This window comes from Drosophila melanogaster, chromosome 2L (genome assembly GCF_000001215.4).
Source record: "Drosophila melanogaster chromosome 2L".
Lineage (NCBI taxonomy): Eukaryota > Metazoa > Arthropoda > Insecta > Diptera > Drosophilidae > Drosophila > Drosophila melanogaster.
This window is the reverse complement of record NT_033779.5, coordinates 11354735-11375486: the sequence shown is the minus strand read 5'-3', so window position 1 is coordinate 11375486 and position 20752 is coordinate 11354735. Positions and strand designations below refer to the sequence as shown.

Below are 20752 nucleotides of genomic sequence, written 5' to 3'. Positions count from 1 at the left end.
AATGTTTATAAAATAAATAAAGGTAATTGGAATAACCAAAATAATATTATTAAAATATCAATATTGCAATGATAAATATATTACGTATAATTGAAATATCAATTGTCACTTTTCTGATCAAGGTTATAGAAATAGTTTAATTGCAATTAATTACAGATTTTACCAACAAGTGGAGACTGGGAAGCAATAAATCTTTGATATCGATACGCTGAGTTCCACGGACACTCGGGACTCGTTTAACTGGCGCCCAATTAGACACACTTCAAAGTTCGCTACGGTATGGGAGCGAGCTCTCTCCATCTTGGTGGCCATCAAACGAATAATCATAATTCCCCGGGATCCGAGAAATAATATTCATCCTCCGAAATTGGGGCTGGCTGGGTTATTATTCATAGACCGTTTTCGGACGACGCGTTGCATGCAGACAGAGTTAATTACGCGCACAGATCAAACAAATTGCACGCAGAATAAATATAATGCAGCCCGAAGATAGAATCTAGGAGCAGATCTAGAAACGAAATGAGGTTATTAAGATGCCCGACGGCTGCCAACCGGCGGGCGAATTATGATCATGAAAATTATGTCTGCGCCCTTTTGGGGTGATCTTGAAATTTAGCCAGGGATCCCGACCAGACATGGCACAATTTCTCATCGCCCATTTCGTTGCAGGAGGTGGGATTCCTTCACCGTTAGCAGCACCACCGCCTTCCCCTTGTCAAACCATAGTTAATGTCTCCAGCCGTGGGGCTGTTAATAGTCCCAGAACTACAACCCCCACTTTTTGCCATTCAAGACACTTTACGGCCGCATATGAAATATGTGCGCCCATGAAATGAGCTAGAATTCTCGGGAAAAGTGCAACATTGTGGAAAATGGAATTGCCAACAAAGCAACATTCGTGCAAAACAGAGGGTTGCAATCTTTGGAGGTGTTTATATGCAAGTTGTTGGCTGGAACCCGCAGTGTTTGTCTAAAGAAAATTGTAATGATTTGAGAGACTTTAATCAAAAAAAGCGGAGACTCGCACTTATTAATTAACCTCCATCATTTACCTAAATGAGTCGCATTTAAAGTCATATAAATCTGTACTTCCATTTTTCTGTGCGATTTTTCTGGGAGAGCTTAGTAGTATTTGTCTTCTACAAAATTATGGGTACGAAGTAATTAATTCAAAAATTATATTATCTTAATACGGAAGCGTACTATTGTCATCAATCTTTGTTGCTTCTATCAGTTCCTATTATTTCATGGGGTATTTATTTTCACCCGTGTGCCCCACATGTGCCACTCGCCCGGGAATCCGATTTGGGTGCATCGGATCGAGTCTATATAGTCTATAGTCTATTGTTTTGGCAGACAACGGCTGTCATATTTGGCGAACATTTATAATTCGCGGCGACATCAAGTTGTTGCGCTCTAGAAATTATTATTTGTTGCATTGTCGTCGCGGGAAGAGGCAGTGCCAAAATGACAAGGGAATAATTAAAAGTTTTGCGACAACGCAGCGATCTGCGAGACAGAGAGATACTTTGACCAAACACCCATGTCTGGGCAAATGAATCAAAAAGAAAACATCTGTTGGATGGCGATGGGGGATGCCTTGTGGCGAGGGCGTCTTTTCGAAGGGAATGGGATGATGAATGGGATGCGCGTGGCATGTGGCACGATCGAAGGAGGCGCACTTACCAAAGCTGCCAATTTGCATGAATTTATTGAATCCATCGTAAATGCGATACCCAATTCCATTTGGAATGCTACCCACTTCCCGGAAAAGAAACGTCACTGAGTTTTCTTTGCAATTTCGCATGCCGGCTTTATTTTTGATCATTTTTGTCGCGGTGTTTTTTTTTCGGGCTTCGATTTCAATTTTTTTATATGCAACTACCACAGTTTACATTACGTGTATTTATCGGTATATGTAGTTAAATATATCTAAGTATAGCCATAAAATTAGTTAAGTTCCGACCTCGCAGCCTGCCTGATCCGGTTGAAGATATTTCTCCAGTCAAGTTCGTTCCTCAATCCGCTATTTTTACAACTTACCGGCTAAACTTAATGCATTTAAATGCCTTGAAGATCGCTATCAATTAACCGTACTATGTATATATATATTTGTATAGACACAAAGGATATATTCGTATAAGTGTGTGGGTGGTTGTGTTTGAGTTTGTGTCAGTGCTAGTAGAAGCTTAGCGTAGGGTAATGCTCAAGATATGTACTCCACAAAAACCATGTGTGTTCCAAGACTAAGATCTCATCAGCTTCTCCTCATCCACGTTACTTCTCCGCATCCCTGGACTCCGATTCGTCGTTGTCCCCTCCAGTGGCATCCGTCTCAGCGTGATCCTCCTGCTCGTTAAAGCCACCCATGGACTCGTTTTGATTGTTCTCCACCTTGATGCGACTCAGTGGATGCCAGATATTGCCGGACCCCTCCTCCTCCCGCAAGGCGGGACTCTGAGCCGGCTCTGGCGTGGGTGACTTGCTGCTGCTCCTCCGCTCTAGGATGTAAGGATGTTGGGCCAGGAAACCAGGGAAGCCAAGGAGCCCGGGCGGATAGGGATACTTCCCGCCGTTGGCGAAGGGAGGCGGGGGAATATTGGGAAAGGCGCCGGGACTGAGTTCCCCAGGCTATTCGGAAAAAAGGTAAAGAACAACCAACAAATTTCAGATAACATAACTTAATTGTATACTAGTATTATCAGGCTAAATAGTTTTTAGCAGTTAACATATATAGCAAAAGAAAAGTGCATCTAATAATCACCTTTGGTGGCAATCCGTTAAAGAAGGGCGGCAGGTAGGGAAAAAAGAGCTCTGGTCGTCTCTGCATGAACTCCTGCTCTGCACTGGATCCAGGATGACCTTGGCCGGAGTTTGGACCAGGTCGCATGGGTAGCTCCAAGGACATTCGACGACCCCGCCGCGAAGTCGGATTCGTCCACATGTGAGTACCCATATGGACCTAGAAAATATAGAAACCCAAAAATAGGGACAAGCAGGAACTCAGTTGAGTAAAATGCTGGAGGGACAGACGGAAATTCTTGACTGTACCTTGAGATTCCCCTTGGTGGTGAAAGCCTTCTGGCACACATTGCACTGGAAGGGCTTGTCGCCCGTGTGGGTGCGCATGTGGATCTGGAGAGCGGAACTCGAACTGAAGTTCCTCCGGCAGACGTGGCAAAAGTGCTTGTTATTCACCGGCGGATCCAAACTAGAAGTCGGTGGTCCTGCGGACATCAGAGCCTGCTGAAAGTCGAGGGGACTGGCAGGAAAACGATGGGCATCTAATGGAGAGAAACTCTTAGGATTGCGGAAAGGAGCTCAGTCATCCTCGCTAGCGACTTACGGAGCTGCATCTTCATCAGTGACTGCTCGGCATCGCCGGCCTCCTGGGGATAATTCGAGGTGGCTCCGGTGCCAGATCCTTCTCCAGCCGAAGCACCCTCCTCCACCATCAACTGCTCCTGATCGGGATCCTCTTTGATGGGCGTTGCTGGGGGATTTTCAGCGGGAAAGGGCGGATTGGATGACTCCGGCAACTTTTCACCCGACGACGAGGACGACGACGAAGGCGGCTTCTTTGCGAACAGATTTGGATTGAGAGTGAGCTGAAATGCGATGATGTACAATATTATAGGGCGAGATACTTTCAGCGACGGGCGCTAATTTCTGCGCATTTTCGGCTAAATGTGCCGTTCATTCCGATGCGGCAGACTCGCGCCTCTTAATAATCTTATTTTCGCGGAGAGTGAGAGCCAAAAACATAATTTACAATTTTTCTATATACCATCGCGTGTAATAATGCCAACTAATTATCTCGCGCAGACGATGCCGCCGGGTCTCATATTTTTATGGCAAAACAATTGTTCGCCAAAAAGAGGGGAATCTGTGTGCGAGGGGAGCCGAATCCAACTATGTAGTGCTCTGTTCTGGTGTCCCCAGCAGACGCGACGAACAAAAGATTAAATAATTTTGCATAAAGCGTAGCATAATTTATTTGCATTGAATGCATCGCACACACCGTCACCGATCCGGCACAGGCTCCTCTATATCTCTCAAACCAACCCGATCCTCTATAGCCCCCGAATAGCCCTTCGTTTTCATCATTTCGCCACGATCCAGAGTGAAAACATACCAGACGGAGTCGTAAATTTCGCATCATCATAATGCATTCTCGTAATTACTTAAGATTTTTGAATCATTTAGAAATTTCAAGCCCAAAAGATGATGCCGATTCCCAGCCCCACCTCCATTGCCTGTCACAATCCCCCTGCAACCATCTGCATGGGATAACCCCATACCCGGACCAACTCGATCCGATGCTCGTCTGCTCTAGATCATCAACAATGTGCTAAGCGAGCAAAACGGAACGTAGCCGCTGCGCAGCCAAAGATGTACAAATGCAGTCTGTCGCAAAACTTGGGGGGTATTGGGGAAAGGAGGGCATCCCAGCAGAGACTTGCTGATTACCAACTGAAAATGTTATGACATTTACACTGCACTTGCATTTTGGCCACAATAGGAAGCACAGGAGCGGTTCAAGGGATTGTGAAATACAAAGAGCTAGCTCTCTTAAGTATATTTCTCAAAAATCAAACATTCTGTTCAAAATGCATCCTTATCCAACTAAAAGCCCCCAGCTGCGAAATTTGTTCAGATTCCATCCCTGTGCGGAGACACTAAGTTTCTGTTTTGGAATTACTCCAAGAATGTATGCCATAATGAACGATGTCATTAGTCATAGAGGGACAATGCCGCACTGCATGCTCCGGCCAGAAATAAATATTAATACTCGCATTTGTACTTAAGTTATGGACAGCCACTGCAGAAAACCACTCCATCCGAACATCGGAGCAGCGAACGCACTTTAATAAATAATTGGCATTGTTGGGCGATGTAATCCGGGCACTTAAACCCGTGAGTCTGGGTTGCCAGCCCCAACAACTTGGTCGATTGGAGTCTGCAAAGCGGAACGCCAACAATTAAGGCAAAGCTATGCAAGTTGGCCACAATTTCTTTCACAGTAATACCCATCCAGTGACGAACACGTCGGGCAATTAATAATGTGCTCATAATTTGTATGGTCGCGGCCAAAACGGGCCGTTTGCTCCAACCATATTTGGCCAAATCAAGCCAACCCCAAGGAACGAGCTGAACCCGTGAACATTTTAATTAATCATGACCAAGGCAAGACTCTCACTGCCAGATGGCACTGGTTCTCAAAGCGAGAGTTGAGGTGAGATTAGGCTAGTTGGATGTGATGTAAGTGCTACTATATTGGGGCATGGGAATGCTGCCCCATGGTTAACTATGGAAGTGATTAGTGGGTTTTGCACCGCGAAAAATAAGTTGAGTTCGGAGTCAGTGACACGTAATGAAGTACCAATTTCCGAGTAGTTCATCTTATTATTGAGAATAAAGAGAACTGTCATGTATTCCGCAAGCATTTCTATAAACCATTTAAATATTGCTTTCACAAAACTTACGCGAATTCTTTAGGACTTTTATTAAATTGGATCATGGCGATAAGTTGCTTACTGTCATGGCGTGGATTAGCAAACATAGTGATCCAATATCCAATTCGATATTATTGCACTTACCTTTGCTCCATACGGCGATCCAGCATCGCTGCACTGTGGGCGTTGGGCGTGGCCCGTCGCCGGTTCTTTGGCATGTTCGCTCTGCAAATGACTCTCCAAGGCGGCCAAACTGGGCAGCATCTTAAAGCAGAGATTGCACACATTTGGGGGCGGATGCAGACCTGCGGATGAGGGCGGGATGCAGACAAAGAGTTACTTGCGAGGTCAGTGGGGTACACATAATTCCCGCCACGTGCTGCCGAATGTGGCTCTTTGCGATCGGAGATATAATAAATATCCATCCGCGTAAAAGGTTGTGACATAATGAGGCGACAGATCGCTACTCGATCCGATCGCTTGCGCCTTTTGCGCCACGATTCGGGGAATGCGCCAATGTTTATAAATAAATTGCGGAATTTGGCATAGGCATATCAGACATGGATTGGGATGGAGCTGGGTGGAGCGGTGCGAAGTGCTCGGCGGATGCTTTGTCTCGGTCCAATTGAGTTATGTCGCGCCCAGATCGCAGATTTATCGCACTTCCACTGCGAGTTGCTTGGCAAACGCTGACGGGGTCAAAGGTGGCAGACAAAGGGGCTTTGTCACCTCGCATCCACGAACAGAACGGAGAAGAAAGTTAATGCCAAGTGTGGCGGCCAAAAGATACGCAATTTGCCGGGTTTATTTTTATATTGTTGGACGCGACAAAGAGCAAACTATAAGCTCTATATTTTGCTTTTAATTAGCTGGGTAAATTCATAGTGAAGTACCAAAGCAAATAAGATTTCTCAAAGCTCCTTATATGTATCAGACAATGATATTTTTCGGACAATTTTCGGAAAATTTTATAAAATAAGCCCCCAAAAAAATATTAATATTATAGAATATTTATAGCTTACCCATAAATCCAAGTGGACCAAAGGGCAGCAGGGGAAATTTGGCGTGAGCATGACCTAGAGCGTGCATTTCTTCGCGAGCAGCTGCCATGAGCAGAAGATTTGGAGGCATGGGCATTCCGAGCATGGGAAGACCACCATTTCCAGATCCTCCACCAGCAGCTCCGTTAGCCAGTCCAGTTGCGAAGATACGACCCGAGTTGGAAGAGGGTGAAGAGAGATCCATGGCGGGCATTTCGCCACTCTCGCTGCGGCCTCCAGTTAAATCAGGATTGGAATGCGATCTCTCATCAGAGCAATCGTTGGGAATCCTTCTCTCCCGCTCCTTCTCCCTATCCCTCTCTCTTTCTAGAGGATGAGGCGTAGCTGTGGCCGCACTTGAGTTATCCCTGGAGTCATCCGTGCTGTCCATGGTCATAAACTCATCAAAATCTCCGCCTTGCGAGGACTCAGATCTTTGACCCGAGTGATCCGATATGGTGGTGGAGAAATCCAATGTATCCGAAGTGCCCAGGGACTTGTTCGAGTTTTGATCTTCGATACCCAGCCGTTCGGCCTCGCCAGGATTGGCGGCAGGGGCTCCCTGACCACCGCTGCCATCGTCCATGGTGTGGATGCGAATGTGCTGCTGCAGGATGATGCCGTTGGAGAACTTCTGATGGCACACCGGACACTTGAACTGACTCCTCATCGGCGGCTTGATCTTGTGTATGCTCATGTGGGCTTTAAGATTGCCCTTCGTGGCGAAAGCCCTGCCGCAGATCTTGCAACGGAACGGACGCTCTCCGGTATGGGTGCGAATATGCATTTGCAGGGAACTGCGACAGGACATAACCTTCTGGCAGAAGATGCACTGGTTAGGATCGGTCAGCTTGTTCTCGATGTTGTCCACCAACTGTTGCAGCTTCGAGGTCTCCGAAGTCTTGTCGATCTCAATCAGATCCTCCCATGACTTGTCGATAATGCGCTCCATTTGCGCGAGCGAGTACTCCGCCGGCTGTGATTCTCTGCTGGCAGAGGAGCGTCTCACCAGCTTGGCTATGTGCAAGTGCTCGACAAGATCCCGTTCCCTATCCTCTTGCGGCGGGCTAACAGCACTTGTTTGTCGCTTCCGCACAGATCCATTTCGTCGTGACGAGGTCACCACCGGCTTGGAGATCTCTTTTTCAGGCTTCTCTGATGACGGCAGCGCTGCATCTGTCTTAACTTCTTTGGGAGTCTTGACACGCTCCACGGGCGAGTGGGATTTCTCCTTTTCCTTAACCATTGGCTTGCTGAGATCTTCTGCCTGCGGAACTGGAATCTCCTGTCTAATCTCCTCCGGCTCCTCAACTTGATTCTGATGCTGTTCCTGACCCACAGGTGCTACTGGTGGCGCAAAAGGCAGGCGAATGGGATACTGCTCGCCCTGGACTTGCCCCTGACCCGAATGACCCACGTTGGGCGCCACTCCTGGTGGCAGAAGCATTGGCGGAAAGATTTGCGTATGCCGCTGGTAGTGAACCTTCAGATTGCCTTTCGTGGTGAATTTACTTCCGCAAACATTACAAACGAATGGGCGTTCACCGGTATGTGATCTCAGATGTATCTGCAGGGCCGAGTAGCTGCCAAAGATCTTGCCACAGTACTTGCATCGATGCTTAAAGATCTCACCGCGACTTTGAGCCTCTTTGGAGGCATACTCCGAGTATTCCTCTTGCATCTGAGCAGCGTGTAAGCTCTGGGATGCGGAGTCGAGGACCTCCTCCGTTCTCCGTTGCAACATCTCCAGGCAATTGGGCTCGTTGGGGGCTGGCGGGGGATCGTGGTTGGTGATAATGCTCGATGCCAGACTCGAGCTTATGTCGCACATCATCGATTGGTAACCCTCTGGCTCTGCCTTTCTGTCCTCAGTTCCCCTCTTGTCAGTCTTTGAATTCTCCTCCCGCCGCGACTCCTGATCCTGCTCTGACTCCGGACCCTGCTCCAGCTCCAACTCCTCCTTCAGGCCATTGGTGGGCTGCTTCTTAGGTTCCGGCTCTGGCTCCGGCTCTTCCTCCTCCTCATCGCTGTGAGAGTGCCTACCCAAGGCGGCTGCCTCGGCCCTTTTCAATTGACTCTGCAGGTGTTGGATGAGCTGTAACTGCATCAGATGCTGCCGCTGCACATTAAAGATGGTGGACTGCACCATGGCCAGATCGGCGGACTGGTGGTTTCCCGCCATCGCAGTGGCCGCAAACTGGGCCACCGCCACTTTGGTATGTTGTAGAGCCTCCAGCGACACGTGACCACTGCCCGGCAGTGATTCCCGACCGCCGGACGAAATCAGTGAGAGATCCAGGGCCTCGTTACTGTTCTCCGGCTCCTGTTCCTCGCCGCGCTCCTCGGCCGTTTCTCTTTCCGTATCAGATTCCGGCACTGCTTCCGCCTCCATTTGTGGCTCGGTACCATTGTTATTGCTATCCGCATCCAGTTCCTTGGCCAGCAGGGTGTCTCTGTCCCTTTCCCGATCTCGATCACGATCCCTGTCCCGATCTCGGTCCCTCTCCCGCTCCCCGCTGCCGCTCCTGGTGCCACCAGTTCCACGGTAATTGATGCGGTTGCGAAATATTGAACACATTATCCTCTCGATCGGAAGCGCTCACCTCCTGATCCCAATTGCCGCTGGAGTCTGAACATGGACTGCACCCTGGCAACGAAAGGGGAGAAGATATAGGGAAAATTCTGTAAAAAACGTACATTTCCCCATTTTCCTATCAATAACACTGATCAACAAATGTACATGTTTGTGAACTGCGGTGCAAAATAATTAAAATAATGATGGAAAAAATCTTAATGTTGTAGAAGTAATTTAAATATGATAAAATTAATTAATTTAGTTGGCAAATTGAATTTAAAATATAACACATCGACCCGGAATACGGAAAAAGTCCAGCCGGGCAGTGTTATTTTCCGCGATATATGCATATGGCCGGATTGTCACGTAAGGAGTGCCCGGTCAGACTTTATGATAAATTTTTGAATATATGAATAGCGGCGTGTCGCAATTTTAGACGTTGAATAAATGAACAGGGCGCATATGGTTAGTCGCGTATAATTTAATAGTAGTCCACGATCTGGACTCGCGGCTGGAGCGACAATTTGGATATTACGGAGATTGTCGTGGACTCTTGACCGGGTTGGAGGAACCGAAAAGAGTTTTGCATCAGGCGTTCGCATGAGAGGGGGTAATTTATTGATTTATTACACGGAATCACTCAGCATAACATTGAGCCAACACAGATGATTGAATTTTTGCCTCGAATCTCTCGGATTATTCCACCTAATTTAACTGACGCCGGCAGATATCGGCTAACGACTTATAGACAGACCCACTCAAGTTAAATAGAATGATCACCATCAGGTGTTGCGAAACAGCATTTTCAAAGCGGACCATGCCAGATGGATACACTTGAGTAAATCCCATTGTTAGACATCTCCCCAATATATCCCTCTACACTGAGATGTATTGACTATTTCCTTTTGGTTCGTTCATCAGGTGTTTTGGTAAAACTGGGAAAGTCCAGGGCTAGCCGGGTATTGGATCGCCGTGTGGTATAGAATCGTCGACCCAAGATTAGGATAACACAGCGAACTCCCAGAAACCACCAGTTGTTCATGTACTTTCTGGTAGTTGGCATCCTGGAACGAACTTGACTACGAATTTATACACATTCTGTCGGACTTGAGATGGTATATGAATGGCCAACTTGGGGGTGTACTATCGAACTTGGTTGCCCAATAGCAACTAAAATGTTCAACGTACGCGCCGCATAAATTTTGTAGCAAATCGATTTCAACATAATTCCACAACGTTTCTGAGTTACACTTTCAACAGGGCCACAAATTCTCGATTCCCCCGAAAACTAAATCCCAGAAGCTCCCAGAAAATAAGGCTTGCATGACTATCCCATCCGCATTACGGCCGATTGCTTTATGATTATTTCCCGGCAATTAAGAGAATTTATTGGCAAAGGTAAACACTCGCCAGATACAGATACAGATGCCGATACAGATAGAGATACAATAGTAGACGTACTCGGATGCGTGGCAATATCGATTCGACGCACTCGAACTCATCGACGCACACACATATCCATATACTCCACTATTTCTATCAATGGGCGATGGGCTCATCGGAAATCAATTTGTTTAATGGAGAAGGGGGGTGTGGGATAGTTTGGGGTGGAGTTGGCCTCCAAGAATTGAAGTCCGGGCCTGAGCGAAAGTGTTAACCGAAACTCAAGTGAGCCGGGCCACAACTTATTCCACTTGAGCTGATTTCTTGAGCGATTTACGCACAGCCAAAAACATAAAACTTCCGCAATTGCCCCGGCAACCCATCTCCCGAGAAGCTTTAAGAATTTTCCACAAGTCTGCGGTGGGATTCCATCAAAAAAGTTTCAAGCTTTCATTTCCATTGTCACTCCACGGAAAGCCCGGGGAAAATTGGAATAGAATAGCCAAAGTTTCCTGTCAGCAGGTGGTCCCAGCCTCGCGAAAGGAACTCTAAATCTTTCGGATCTCTTAGACACGGTCTTTCAAGCAAAGTCCGGAATCAACACGGCGTCATTCATTCGTTCAAATCGTGAATTATGGTTGAGTATATATGTATGTAAATGCTGTTTTTCTTATACCCCCGAAGTTCCCTTTAAGCGGATATTGATCAAAATTCATTGCAATTCGCTTGATTGATTGATGGCCTAGTGCATATATCCGGGGCCAATTGGCTTGCTCTGTTTTGGGAGCCATCGAATGAATGAACCCGAACCCAACGTAAACAGACACTTTGGAAGTCTATTTGGTGGGGGGGAAATGGAAATGGGAATGCGAGATCTTGATTGAAGTCTGTTGTTTCAACCGTCGATCGAACACGAAAGACTGCCGGTCGGTCCATCGACGGCCATCACTTTATTGGAAGATTTTCGGGCAGAAAGCGCCAATTCTGACAGACTGACGAAAATTACAACGAAATTAAAGTACTAAGTTCGTATAAATGACAATTAACAAGTAAAATTTGTTTCTACAATCATTATTACCATAATTTCCTAATAGATGTATGCACCTAGAGGACACAACTTTTATTGGCCAGGCAATGGCCATATATGTATGTGATGTATAAAAACTTCTCTAGGTATTTCCCACAAAAGCGTGATTCATTTCAGTGGATTGTGTGATAAATAGCCACTCCAGTTTCACCTGACATGTGGCAAGCTTATGGAAAAACTCCGGCAAAGGTGAACCTCAGCCCCACGCTTTTTTCCTCCCACCGAATTGACTTTCCCGAAAAAAGCCAAAGAAAATATGGGAAATAAAAACGGTTGAGGAGGCAGCGAAAAAAAAAGTGGGAAATTGTTTGAGGCAAATTTATGAGCTTCGCTTAAGCAAGGCAACTGCGTCTGGTTAACGCTCCCCCGATGTGCCCGCTGCATATGTGTGTGTGTGTGTGTATTTATGTATAACATCAAGTCCGTGGGGGGTAGGGGGATTTAAAGCCACTTCGGCATTGACCATTTTGCATAAAAGCCTCTGTTCCCAAACGAAATTATGTCCGTGGCAAAGGGGCAGCCAATGACGACAACGAGTTGCCAGTTGAGAATTCTCATTTCCAGTGGTCCCTTACAAAATGTCTGCTGAATTTATTAAGCTGAAAAAATTTTATGAGTTGAATTGGTATAATTTTCATATAATTTTTGAGAAGGAAGCGAAATGGAACGCTGCCAGCCAGACGGTCAATTCAACCAGTTGAGCCCAGCGGGGGGTTAAGCGCCACACACACCTCTAGCGTGTGTGTGTGTGTGTGTGTGTGTGCGTATCTGTGTGAGACATGCAAAGGGTTGTGTCTGTGTGTGTGTGTCCGAGGCAAGAAAAAGGGTCCGCAATGAATGAATGGCTGGGAAGAAGGCAAATTCAGAGGCAACTTCAGATAGCCAAGCCAACACACACACACAGATACACGCAGCCCACACAGATACTCCAGACAGACAGAGAGGAGTCCGGTCGGAAAGCTTGTAGATGAATTTGTATTGTTTTGCATTTGCTTTTGGGGCGCTACTTTGTTTTTGCCTCCGCTTTCCGCTGCTCGTTCCTCGCTTCTTCCTCGCTTCTTCCTCCGTGCCATTTCGTTTTTGTTTGAAAGGAATAATACAGGGTTGGTGGAGTTGTTAAGCTGCCATTGCAAACAATTAAAATCATAAGAGACGCACATAAATTATTCATGGCTTAATCTAAAGTGGACAATCTATGCAAAGTACCAGGGCACTCACACAGGCACACACACACACATACACACGCACACGTGTATTTCTGGTCGGACACTTGTTTATCCCCCTGCCACGCCCCCTCTTGACGCCCTCACACATGAATTGGCCATTTTTGATATTTTGCCAATCCTTGCCCCTCTCTTGACTTTTTTTTTAATTACTCATAAACGAAGGAAATAATTGCATTCAAGTAGCCACCTTTTGTTATACGGGATTTGCGTTTTGTATTTCTGATTTGCTTCCAATTTTGGCAGTTAAAATGAACAACTAAAGAAGTACGTTACCAATTCGAATTTTAGTTTAATTGTGGCAAGAAATGTTAGTTAAACGACGCTGCTTTTAAATTAATAAAGATTCCGATTCATGTTAAAAATTGCCCTTCGGAAGTTTAAACATGTTGCTTTCGTTATCGAATTATTCCTAATTCTATTATATTTTTTAATTCATTTATAACAATAGGATCAATTAAAACTAAATTAAAATGCTTTTATCGTATTGAATTACAGTGTTAATTGGCGCCTATAATTTAAAGTTTTCGTAAGTTATAATTAGACATTCCGCAGCCAGTCATATAGATTGGGAATTTAATCAAATTTAGTAAATCGGCTTTGTTATTAATTGAGTCGAATTCTTTCGTTTCCGTAACTCAACTCAAACTGGCCGTGCCCAAATTTGTTTTGATGAATATGAATTGAATTTGGTTTATTACCCCGATAGAAAACTATAAAAAGGCAACTCAAAATCGGGCAGCTTCTAATAGATTTAGAATGGCATCCAACTAATAAACTTGCGCAGCGAATAGGCCATAAAAATTTAATATATGCGGTTTATCGAATTAGCGAGCGGAATTAAATTGAAAATTCAAAAATGCAGAAATGCATGATATAGCTGAATATTCGAGGACCTTAAATCACGATGGTGTAGAGGGGGGTGAAGGGGCTTAGATGGATTGATATATAGACAGATATATAGGATTGTTGGCTGTGGCAGCTTCAATGGCCCACATTACAGAAACACGCTGCGACTAATAAAAACATTTTCGCCAAATATTCGCATTCAAAAGCTACGAAATATGCCGAGCACTATGGTTGAGAACGGGGAATGGGGTGTATCTGATAGATACATTTCTTCTATACAGCCCCTATGGCCGCACATTTCTGTCATAACACAAAATAAATATTTCATTCGCTTGGCTCGCTTGTTTTTTTGATACCATGTCGTGTATTTATTATTAAAATGAAAATAAATTTTATATCAAATATATTTAATTCATAGATGGGTAGGCGGTGTTGCAAAGGCGGGACGGGTGCGAAAAGCCAAATGGTTGGCGAGAAAAATGAGAGATAGACTGGCTAAAGTGCTTCGAAAATTTACAAACGAATTTATTGCCAAGCCAACGAGCAGAGAACTTGAAAAAAAAAACATATAGACGATCTTGGTCGTTGAAATGAAATCGCGCGTCTCATAAATTAATTAAAGCAATAAAACAATAAATGCACAAGGAAAGTTCCTCAGCCCCTTGATATCTTGATATCTTTGTATCTGGCTTGCAGCAGAGTGCATTCTTAATGCCGCTCATGCGCTGCATCAATTGATTGAAGTGTTTTAACTTATCTCTCTATGGATTCGTGTTTCTTTGACACACTGACTTGACACCTGTCATCTTTTCGCTTGACCCCAGATGGGTCGTGTCTCCGAAAGACATTCTCCACCCTTTGATTTGAATTTTCCTACAACTTCCTGTGTTAATTTTCTTCATGACATGTTCTTGTTACTGTTCCGTTGGCCTGGCATATTGTTCGACTTGTTCATGTTGTTGTCATTGCATAACAAGGGCATACTCATTCACACACACGCACACACACACACACATGTCCCCTGTCATATCCTGGAGCACAGACTCCTTACGCCCATGTGCCCCGCCTCGTCGACTCCTTGACCCCGCCCAACGTCCACCATCCACCTTTGGGGCACAAAGCAGTTGTATTTATGTTGGCTTTGACATAAGCTCAACATGCAACTTTCGGGCTGCTCCGTTGCAGTTGCATGTCCTCGCATAAAGTGCCAAAGTTAAATAATCTAGCCACCCAGGATCGGGGAAATGGGATGCGGAAAATGGCAGAGGTGCAGCTCGGGAAACTAGCCCCGGGCTCAATTTCGATCTTCTGCAATATGTATTCCTTATTTTGTAGGTTATTTGGATGGCAACTGGATTTCGTAAACATATAATCACATAGGTCAGTGGCAATCGTATTTGTGTGCGTCATGGGGAGTCAACACCCATCAGGACTTAAATAATAGATGACCATTGGCTTAAATAGAATACACGAATTTTAGCTTTACCCGAAATGTCTCTTGTTTCCAGAGATATTTGAGTAAATGTTAAAGTAAATACCAAAGAACTAAATAGAACTACGAAATATGGAAAAATAAAAACAATTGAAATATAATGTAAAAAAAACCAATAGGTTTTTCTTGAATCGCCAATATAGTTTCACGCAATTTGCCTTCCACTTATCAATTGCAGAGTTAATGTCATGTAATTTAAGTAGTCGAATTCTTTGTCCGGAAAACTATACCGATTACTTGATGATTTCTTTGCGAATCCATCGTTCATTCGTATTATCTAAATTGTAGCACTCCCAACTTTAAGTTTGGTTATTGATTAATTGAAATTTGTTTGCGTTATAAAAAAAAAAGATTACGTGAAAGTTTAGTTATTCACTGATTGGGTGGTAAATATCAAGTCTACATTTTAAATGCGCAAACCGTAAAAATTACTTCAATTACTTTATTAATGAAATCAAATGAATCTCTAGTCATAACAATTGTAAGTTTTATGCTATTTTGCTGTCACTAATTAATAGACTGACAATTCATTGCAGATGTAAAACATATATAATCTTGAGTTGGATTGAAGTGCATTAAATGAATTTCTTATAACAAATAAAGAGATTATGAAAACTCACTTGATACTCGTCGCTTCTTGCTCCTTTTCCTTTTGATTTTCGCTATCCTTTTGTTAGCATCTTTTTGGTTGCGTAAATTGTCTCACAGATGCCGTCGGCAATGCGGATCGTTAGTTTTTGCACAGGATTGAGTTTATTCCAAAATCGAGTTTATTGCACATTGGCCCCCCTCTCGCCGTCCCCCTCCCACACACGTTCCTTCTCTTTCTCTTTTATTATTATTTGTTTGTTTTTAATTTTTGGCTTGGTTGTTGTTTTTTGGGTTTTTTGCGAGTTACTTTTTAGTTTCGCGGTTTCCGACGTAGATTTTATGATTAATTAAACACGCGCGACCGCTCAGCCCACACACACACACTCGCACGCATGCCCCCGCCCCCCGCACACACAACTCTGCGTGTCCGTGTGCCCAAATACACATACGTATAATTGTGTGTATTTATGTTGCGGGGGCGGCGGTAATAAAAACGCACTGCGATACCGTTAGACTTTAAGTGGCAAAGACTGGCAAATCTTTGTGGGATTCCTGGACTCTCAGGCTCAGGCTGCGAGTTCTGGGAAAGGCGCTCTCGACTGGCAGGCTGCTTTTTGGCTCGCCGACTGAAACTATGAACTGATGAATCGAAATCGGAATCGGGAATCGAATCGGAATCTCGGGGCTGGAAGCGAAACGAGTCCGAAACCGAGAAGCGACAAACTCGAAAGCCGAGTGGTGTGGTGGAGCAAGCGAATGTCCTTTTTGGCGACTGCTGCTGCTGCTGCTGGCGGTGGTGCTGCTGCTGCTGCTTCTATGGCGAGTGGCGCCCCCGCGCGGTCGAAGAGAGCAAATGGCGGCAAATGGCGGCGACAGAGGCAGCGACGTCCTGCGAGCCGGAGCGTCGACGGCGCTCTATGGAATCGAATCGGAATCGAAAAAAAAACAGGAGTCGTCGTGGCCGCCAAAATTCGCAGCAGCGAAAGCTTCTCTGCCGCTCTCCACAGCTCTCACCCGTTCACGCTCTGCCCCTGTTAATCGCTAACAGCTGGGGAAGTGGCGTATAAGACTGCAGTTCGAATGTTATCGTCGACTGTTAGCTTGTAACCCGTATAGCTGTGCTCCTCTAACCAGTCGCTCTCTCTGGCGGCAGAGAGAGCAAAAAACGAAAAAATACACATAAAGTAATCCGACGAAACGTCTTCGTTTTTTATGAACGTGCGCGCAGCGGATCGGCAAATAAATAAAAACGCATATATAGCAAATTATGACAACTTTAGGCGGAGCAACGTCGACGCAGGCCCTTATTTTCTTTCCGCACTTTTTCCTCTTCTATTTTGAGACTGCTCGTTGGCTCGGCATCCCAATCATATTTTTCCTTTATGTGCTGCGGTCCTTGCCGCTCCTTTTATTTATCCATATTTCTCTTATGCCAGCTGCTTCTTCTTCTTCGCCGATGACGACGGCGTCTTGGCCGCCGATTGTCCTTTTTCACAGCAGGGATTTCAAATTGGCCAGCGATTTGCCGACGGGAATTTCACATGGTGGCAAAATTAGTTCACTTTGCTTAAAAAATCCCTTATGGAGAATCTGCATAAAATAAATTAGAGTAATGAATAAGTAAATAATAAAAAAACTTATACCTTAAATGTTTTCAATGATAATACAAAATGAATGAACAAACTCGTATATTTACGATAAAATCCATTTGAAAGAGGAATAAGATTATATAAAATATATGTATAAATTAAATAGGACAATTATAAGGTTCTTAGTTTTAAAACTGAATATTATTCCAAAAGGTTCCATTTTACATTTGAAAACAGATTAATTTCCATCAAACATGGGAAATTCTCACAATAATTTCCAAACCTTTCCAAAAATAATCCCTAAGTTCGCATGAATTATGCATGTACGTTTGTCACACGATTATTGTAGCTTACGTTCAATTCAATTCGATTCGAATCGATTTGATTTGATTTCAGTTCGGTTCATTTCGATTGAGTGCATCACGTACCGCATGCACACACCATATATATATATAACATGTATCTCGAAATCTGCATGATATCTTCATGGCAACCCTAAATATTCAAGGGGGATGGGCTAACAGCTGGCAATTATGATTTACTAAAAAACCATTCAGTGGCAACAAAAATTTCAAAATGGCTGTGATAAAAATTGAATTGAAAATAACGAAACGAAATGCAGACGACTGAGTTGATCAAACAAAGAGAAAGGGCACACGCAATGCAACCACCGCGAACATCCCTACTTAAAAATTTAGATCCTGCCCACCTATACACACGTATGTGATGATATCAAATAATAACTAACCCTCTCGTTAGATTCCTCTTTTAGCTTTTGGCAAATTACCAGTCTGTACAAATATATTTACCCTCATACCATTTAAAATGAAATTTTTATAAGTGGAAATGGATTAGAAGACAGACAGAAATTGGGGGAAAAAAAGATGGTAGCATCGAGAGACACAAAGTCTAAGAAGTCCGTATCCCCGCACCAATATCATCTATCACAAAAGAATACCACTAGAGAAAAAAGAAACCGATTCCATAACCCATTTGAAGTTTGGTTCAAAGATCTTCTCGTTTTTTAATAATCATGGCGGTGTAACCCTTTTCCCTCTCACTCCATCAAATGCAACAGAGCGAGACAGCAAGTGGCATTTCTATGCAAATCATTAAGCAAGAAACTCGTTTTCCATCCAACAATTTTTGATGACGCCGATTTGTCTCCACAATCATAAAAATCGTTAACGAAAACAGAAATTTTAAGGGAAAATTATTGAAAGATATAACGAGTGAGAGAGGGAAACAAAAATCAAAGCGTTTTTCCGACCAGAACATAATTAAATTTTGGAATAAATTATTACTACACATTTTGAGCAGCAAATGCGACAAATCTTCGCTTGGCCCTCACCACAAAACCAAAACCTTCAAGGAACCTGCGGAAGATCTTTTATATTTTTGGCTTCCCTCATTTTTTTTTCCTACCATTTGCGATAAGAAAACGTGAGAAGGTTGGGAAAGGTTATGGGATATTTCGGTGGGATCTGAGAAGAAAGCTGGTTCCATTTCATATACATAAACACCTTTTGGGAAAATTATATTTTATCAGAAAACAAAGTTATGGAAAATGGGACTTAAGCTATACATTTCTTAATATTTATCTTAGATAGAATTTGAGTTCAAATTAAAATTTATTTTCTAATGGCCCAAATCATTTGGTACCTAGCCAAAAGTTCTAACTCCGAACTCTTAACCAACCACCTCCAACTTCAATAAAATGTAAAATGCACGTCGTTTGGTCAAGATCGATTGCTGGCTATTCAATATATTATATCTCACGTGTGGCGGGAGATGTAATAAAATAAATTGAAATTGAAATTAAAGCTGGAGAAGTTCCCTATTTTTATTTTACTCATTTGCCGTAAAATGAGGTTCTTACGAGTACCGAAGGTTCTTTTGTCTGCGTGTGGGTCGTTTCGACTGATTTATGTTAACGATGACACTTTCAAGAGAATCGATATGTTTCCAGGTTTTGGCTTCTTCAAGGGCCTGCCTTTAAATTTTTTTTGTTCAAATTATTTTAATACGCTGCATAAATTATTTGCAGTGCATTGTATCTGCGGTTCGAGAAAAAGATTCTTTGTATTTTTAGGTGTTCTCTAAGTTCGTTTTATTGGATTTGATTTTCCAATTTATTTTCGTATTTTACCAAATTATTGCAGTTTGTTATTTCTAGAGACGAAGAATTTATATTTGCTAACTTGTTTTTAAAGTTTAAAGAAAATACATAACGTATTTAAGGTTTACTTTAAATTAGAATTCCGTTTTCTGGTCAGTTGCAGTTTACTCTTGTGTTTTTACTCTTGTATTTATTTCATATTCAATTGCTCTATTTTTCTTCAAACTCCTAACTCTCTTTCTAACTCCTTTCCACTTTTGTTTATTTCGATTAGCCTTGTTTTAGTTTATAGAAAACATATAACCTTTCCCACAACCTGGTGTTCCAAACGTTTGAAATTAAAGGTCGTTTAATTCTTGCCGAAAAACACAGAGACAGAACCCGAAAAGTGGGAGGCATTTAAGAGTTGACCTTGTCTCGCTGGGTGGATTGTGGGCGGTGGCGGGTTTTTGGCTCCGGCACTTTGGGCCATTTACCCGATTGCGTTTAATCGATTTCTTTGTAAACTAGAAACCAATGTCAACAGCCTCGCACAGATGAACAACTCACACAAATAAACAAATTCCCGACGAAATTTTGCTCCTTTTCCGAGGGCGAAAACATTTACACACTTAAACGAAGCAAAAGAATTCCTTGTGGGGCGACATAAAATCTATATCGCTAGGAAAACTAAGAAATTGTAGTGCAAAGACAGTGAGGAAGAGCGAATAGGAAACACAGTCCCGGGAAAGGACTTCCTATTCCCCGCCCTCCGGTCCGACATTTCGCTTAGGTAAATACACAGTTCGTTTGGGCGAGGGAGAACTGCAAAATGTATCTGCTGGATACATATTGAGTGTATCCAACCAGTGTTGTCCTTTCTCGCTTGGCGCCCATTTTAAAGTGCCTCCATCGATTTTTTCCAGCCAGCGAAGTAAACTTTTGCCCATAACTCAACTTTTGCGGCTGCCATTGGCAATTAACACGCCCACTCCACTCCGCCCCACGCTAAAAACCATGATCATTTCGATCACTTAATGGCAAATTTATGTGGCGATGCATTCCCTCCTAATGAAAATGGAATTCATAAAATAAAGCAGCATAAAACACTTTGGGGGGAATACATACAGACTTGGCTCGTGGCAGCCACATGTTCATTCGGAGCTGATCGCTGAAATCCCGCCCAGAATGGGGAGTCCAAGTGCCCACCAGATGTTGGAGGAATTCTTCAATTGGTTGAGGAATTCCCAGCTCACATAAATTATTTGAATCATATTTTAAAATCAGTTGAGCAAATATGTTGAGCTGATTTAGGGCCACAGTGCATTCTTGAGCAAGTAATTGTGGCAGCAAAGAATCTAATACATCA

At 43.6% G+C, this 20752-nt stretch overlaps 1 protein-coding gene across 3 annotated transcripts; it reads right to left on the bottom strand.

Annotated features, from left to right (window-relative positions):
• Nucleotides 1-1850: 1850 nt before the first annotated feature.
• On the bottom strand, nt 1851-16614 carry salr (spalt-related). Of its 3 annotated transcripts, none has more exons than NM_001259054.2 (7): nt 15726-16614; nt 6479-9143; nt 5601-5761; nt 3347-3608; nt 3052-3284; nt 2765-2962; nt 1851-2631 (listed from the first exon to the last, which is right to left on the bottom strand). In NM_001259054.2, the coding sequence occupies exons 2-7, from the start codon at nt 9072-9074 to the stop codon at nt 2278-2280; spliced, it is 3804 nt and encodes a 1267-aa protein (NP_001245983.1). In that variant the 5' UTR covers nt 9075-9143; nt 15726-16614; the 3' UTR covers nt 1851-2277. The 3 variants fall into 3 exon arrangements, with proteins under 3 accessions (NP_001245983.1, NP_723669.1, NP_523548.1); NM_164965.2 differs by lacking the exon at nt 15726-16614 and adding an exon at nt 9852-10198 and having other exon boundaries at nt 2090-2631; NM_078824.3 differs by lacking the exon at nt 15726-16614 and adding an exon at nt 10118-10198 and having other exon boundaries at nt 2090-2631.
• Between the last annotated feature and the right edge of the window lie 4138 nt (nt 16615-20752).

Bases quoted from the DNA above. Each gene is read 5' to 3' on its own strand.
- salr (NM_001259054.2), bottom strand. From the start codon at position 9,074: ATGTGTTCAATATTTCGCAACCGCATCAATTACCGTGGAACTGGTGGC. The intron at 3,609-5,600 runs GTAAGTGCAATA...ATCGCATTTCAG, and splicing joins GATCGCCGTATGGAGCAAAG to CTCACTCTCAATCCAAATCT. The intron at 3,285-3,346 runs GTAAGTCGCTAG...TCTCTCCATTAG, and splicing joins ACTGATGAAGATGCAGCTCC to ATGCCCATCGTTTTCCTGCC.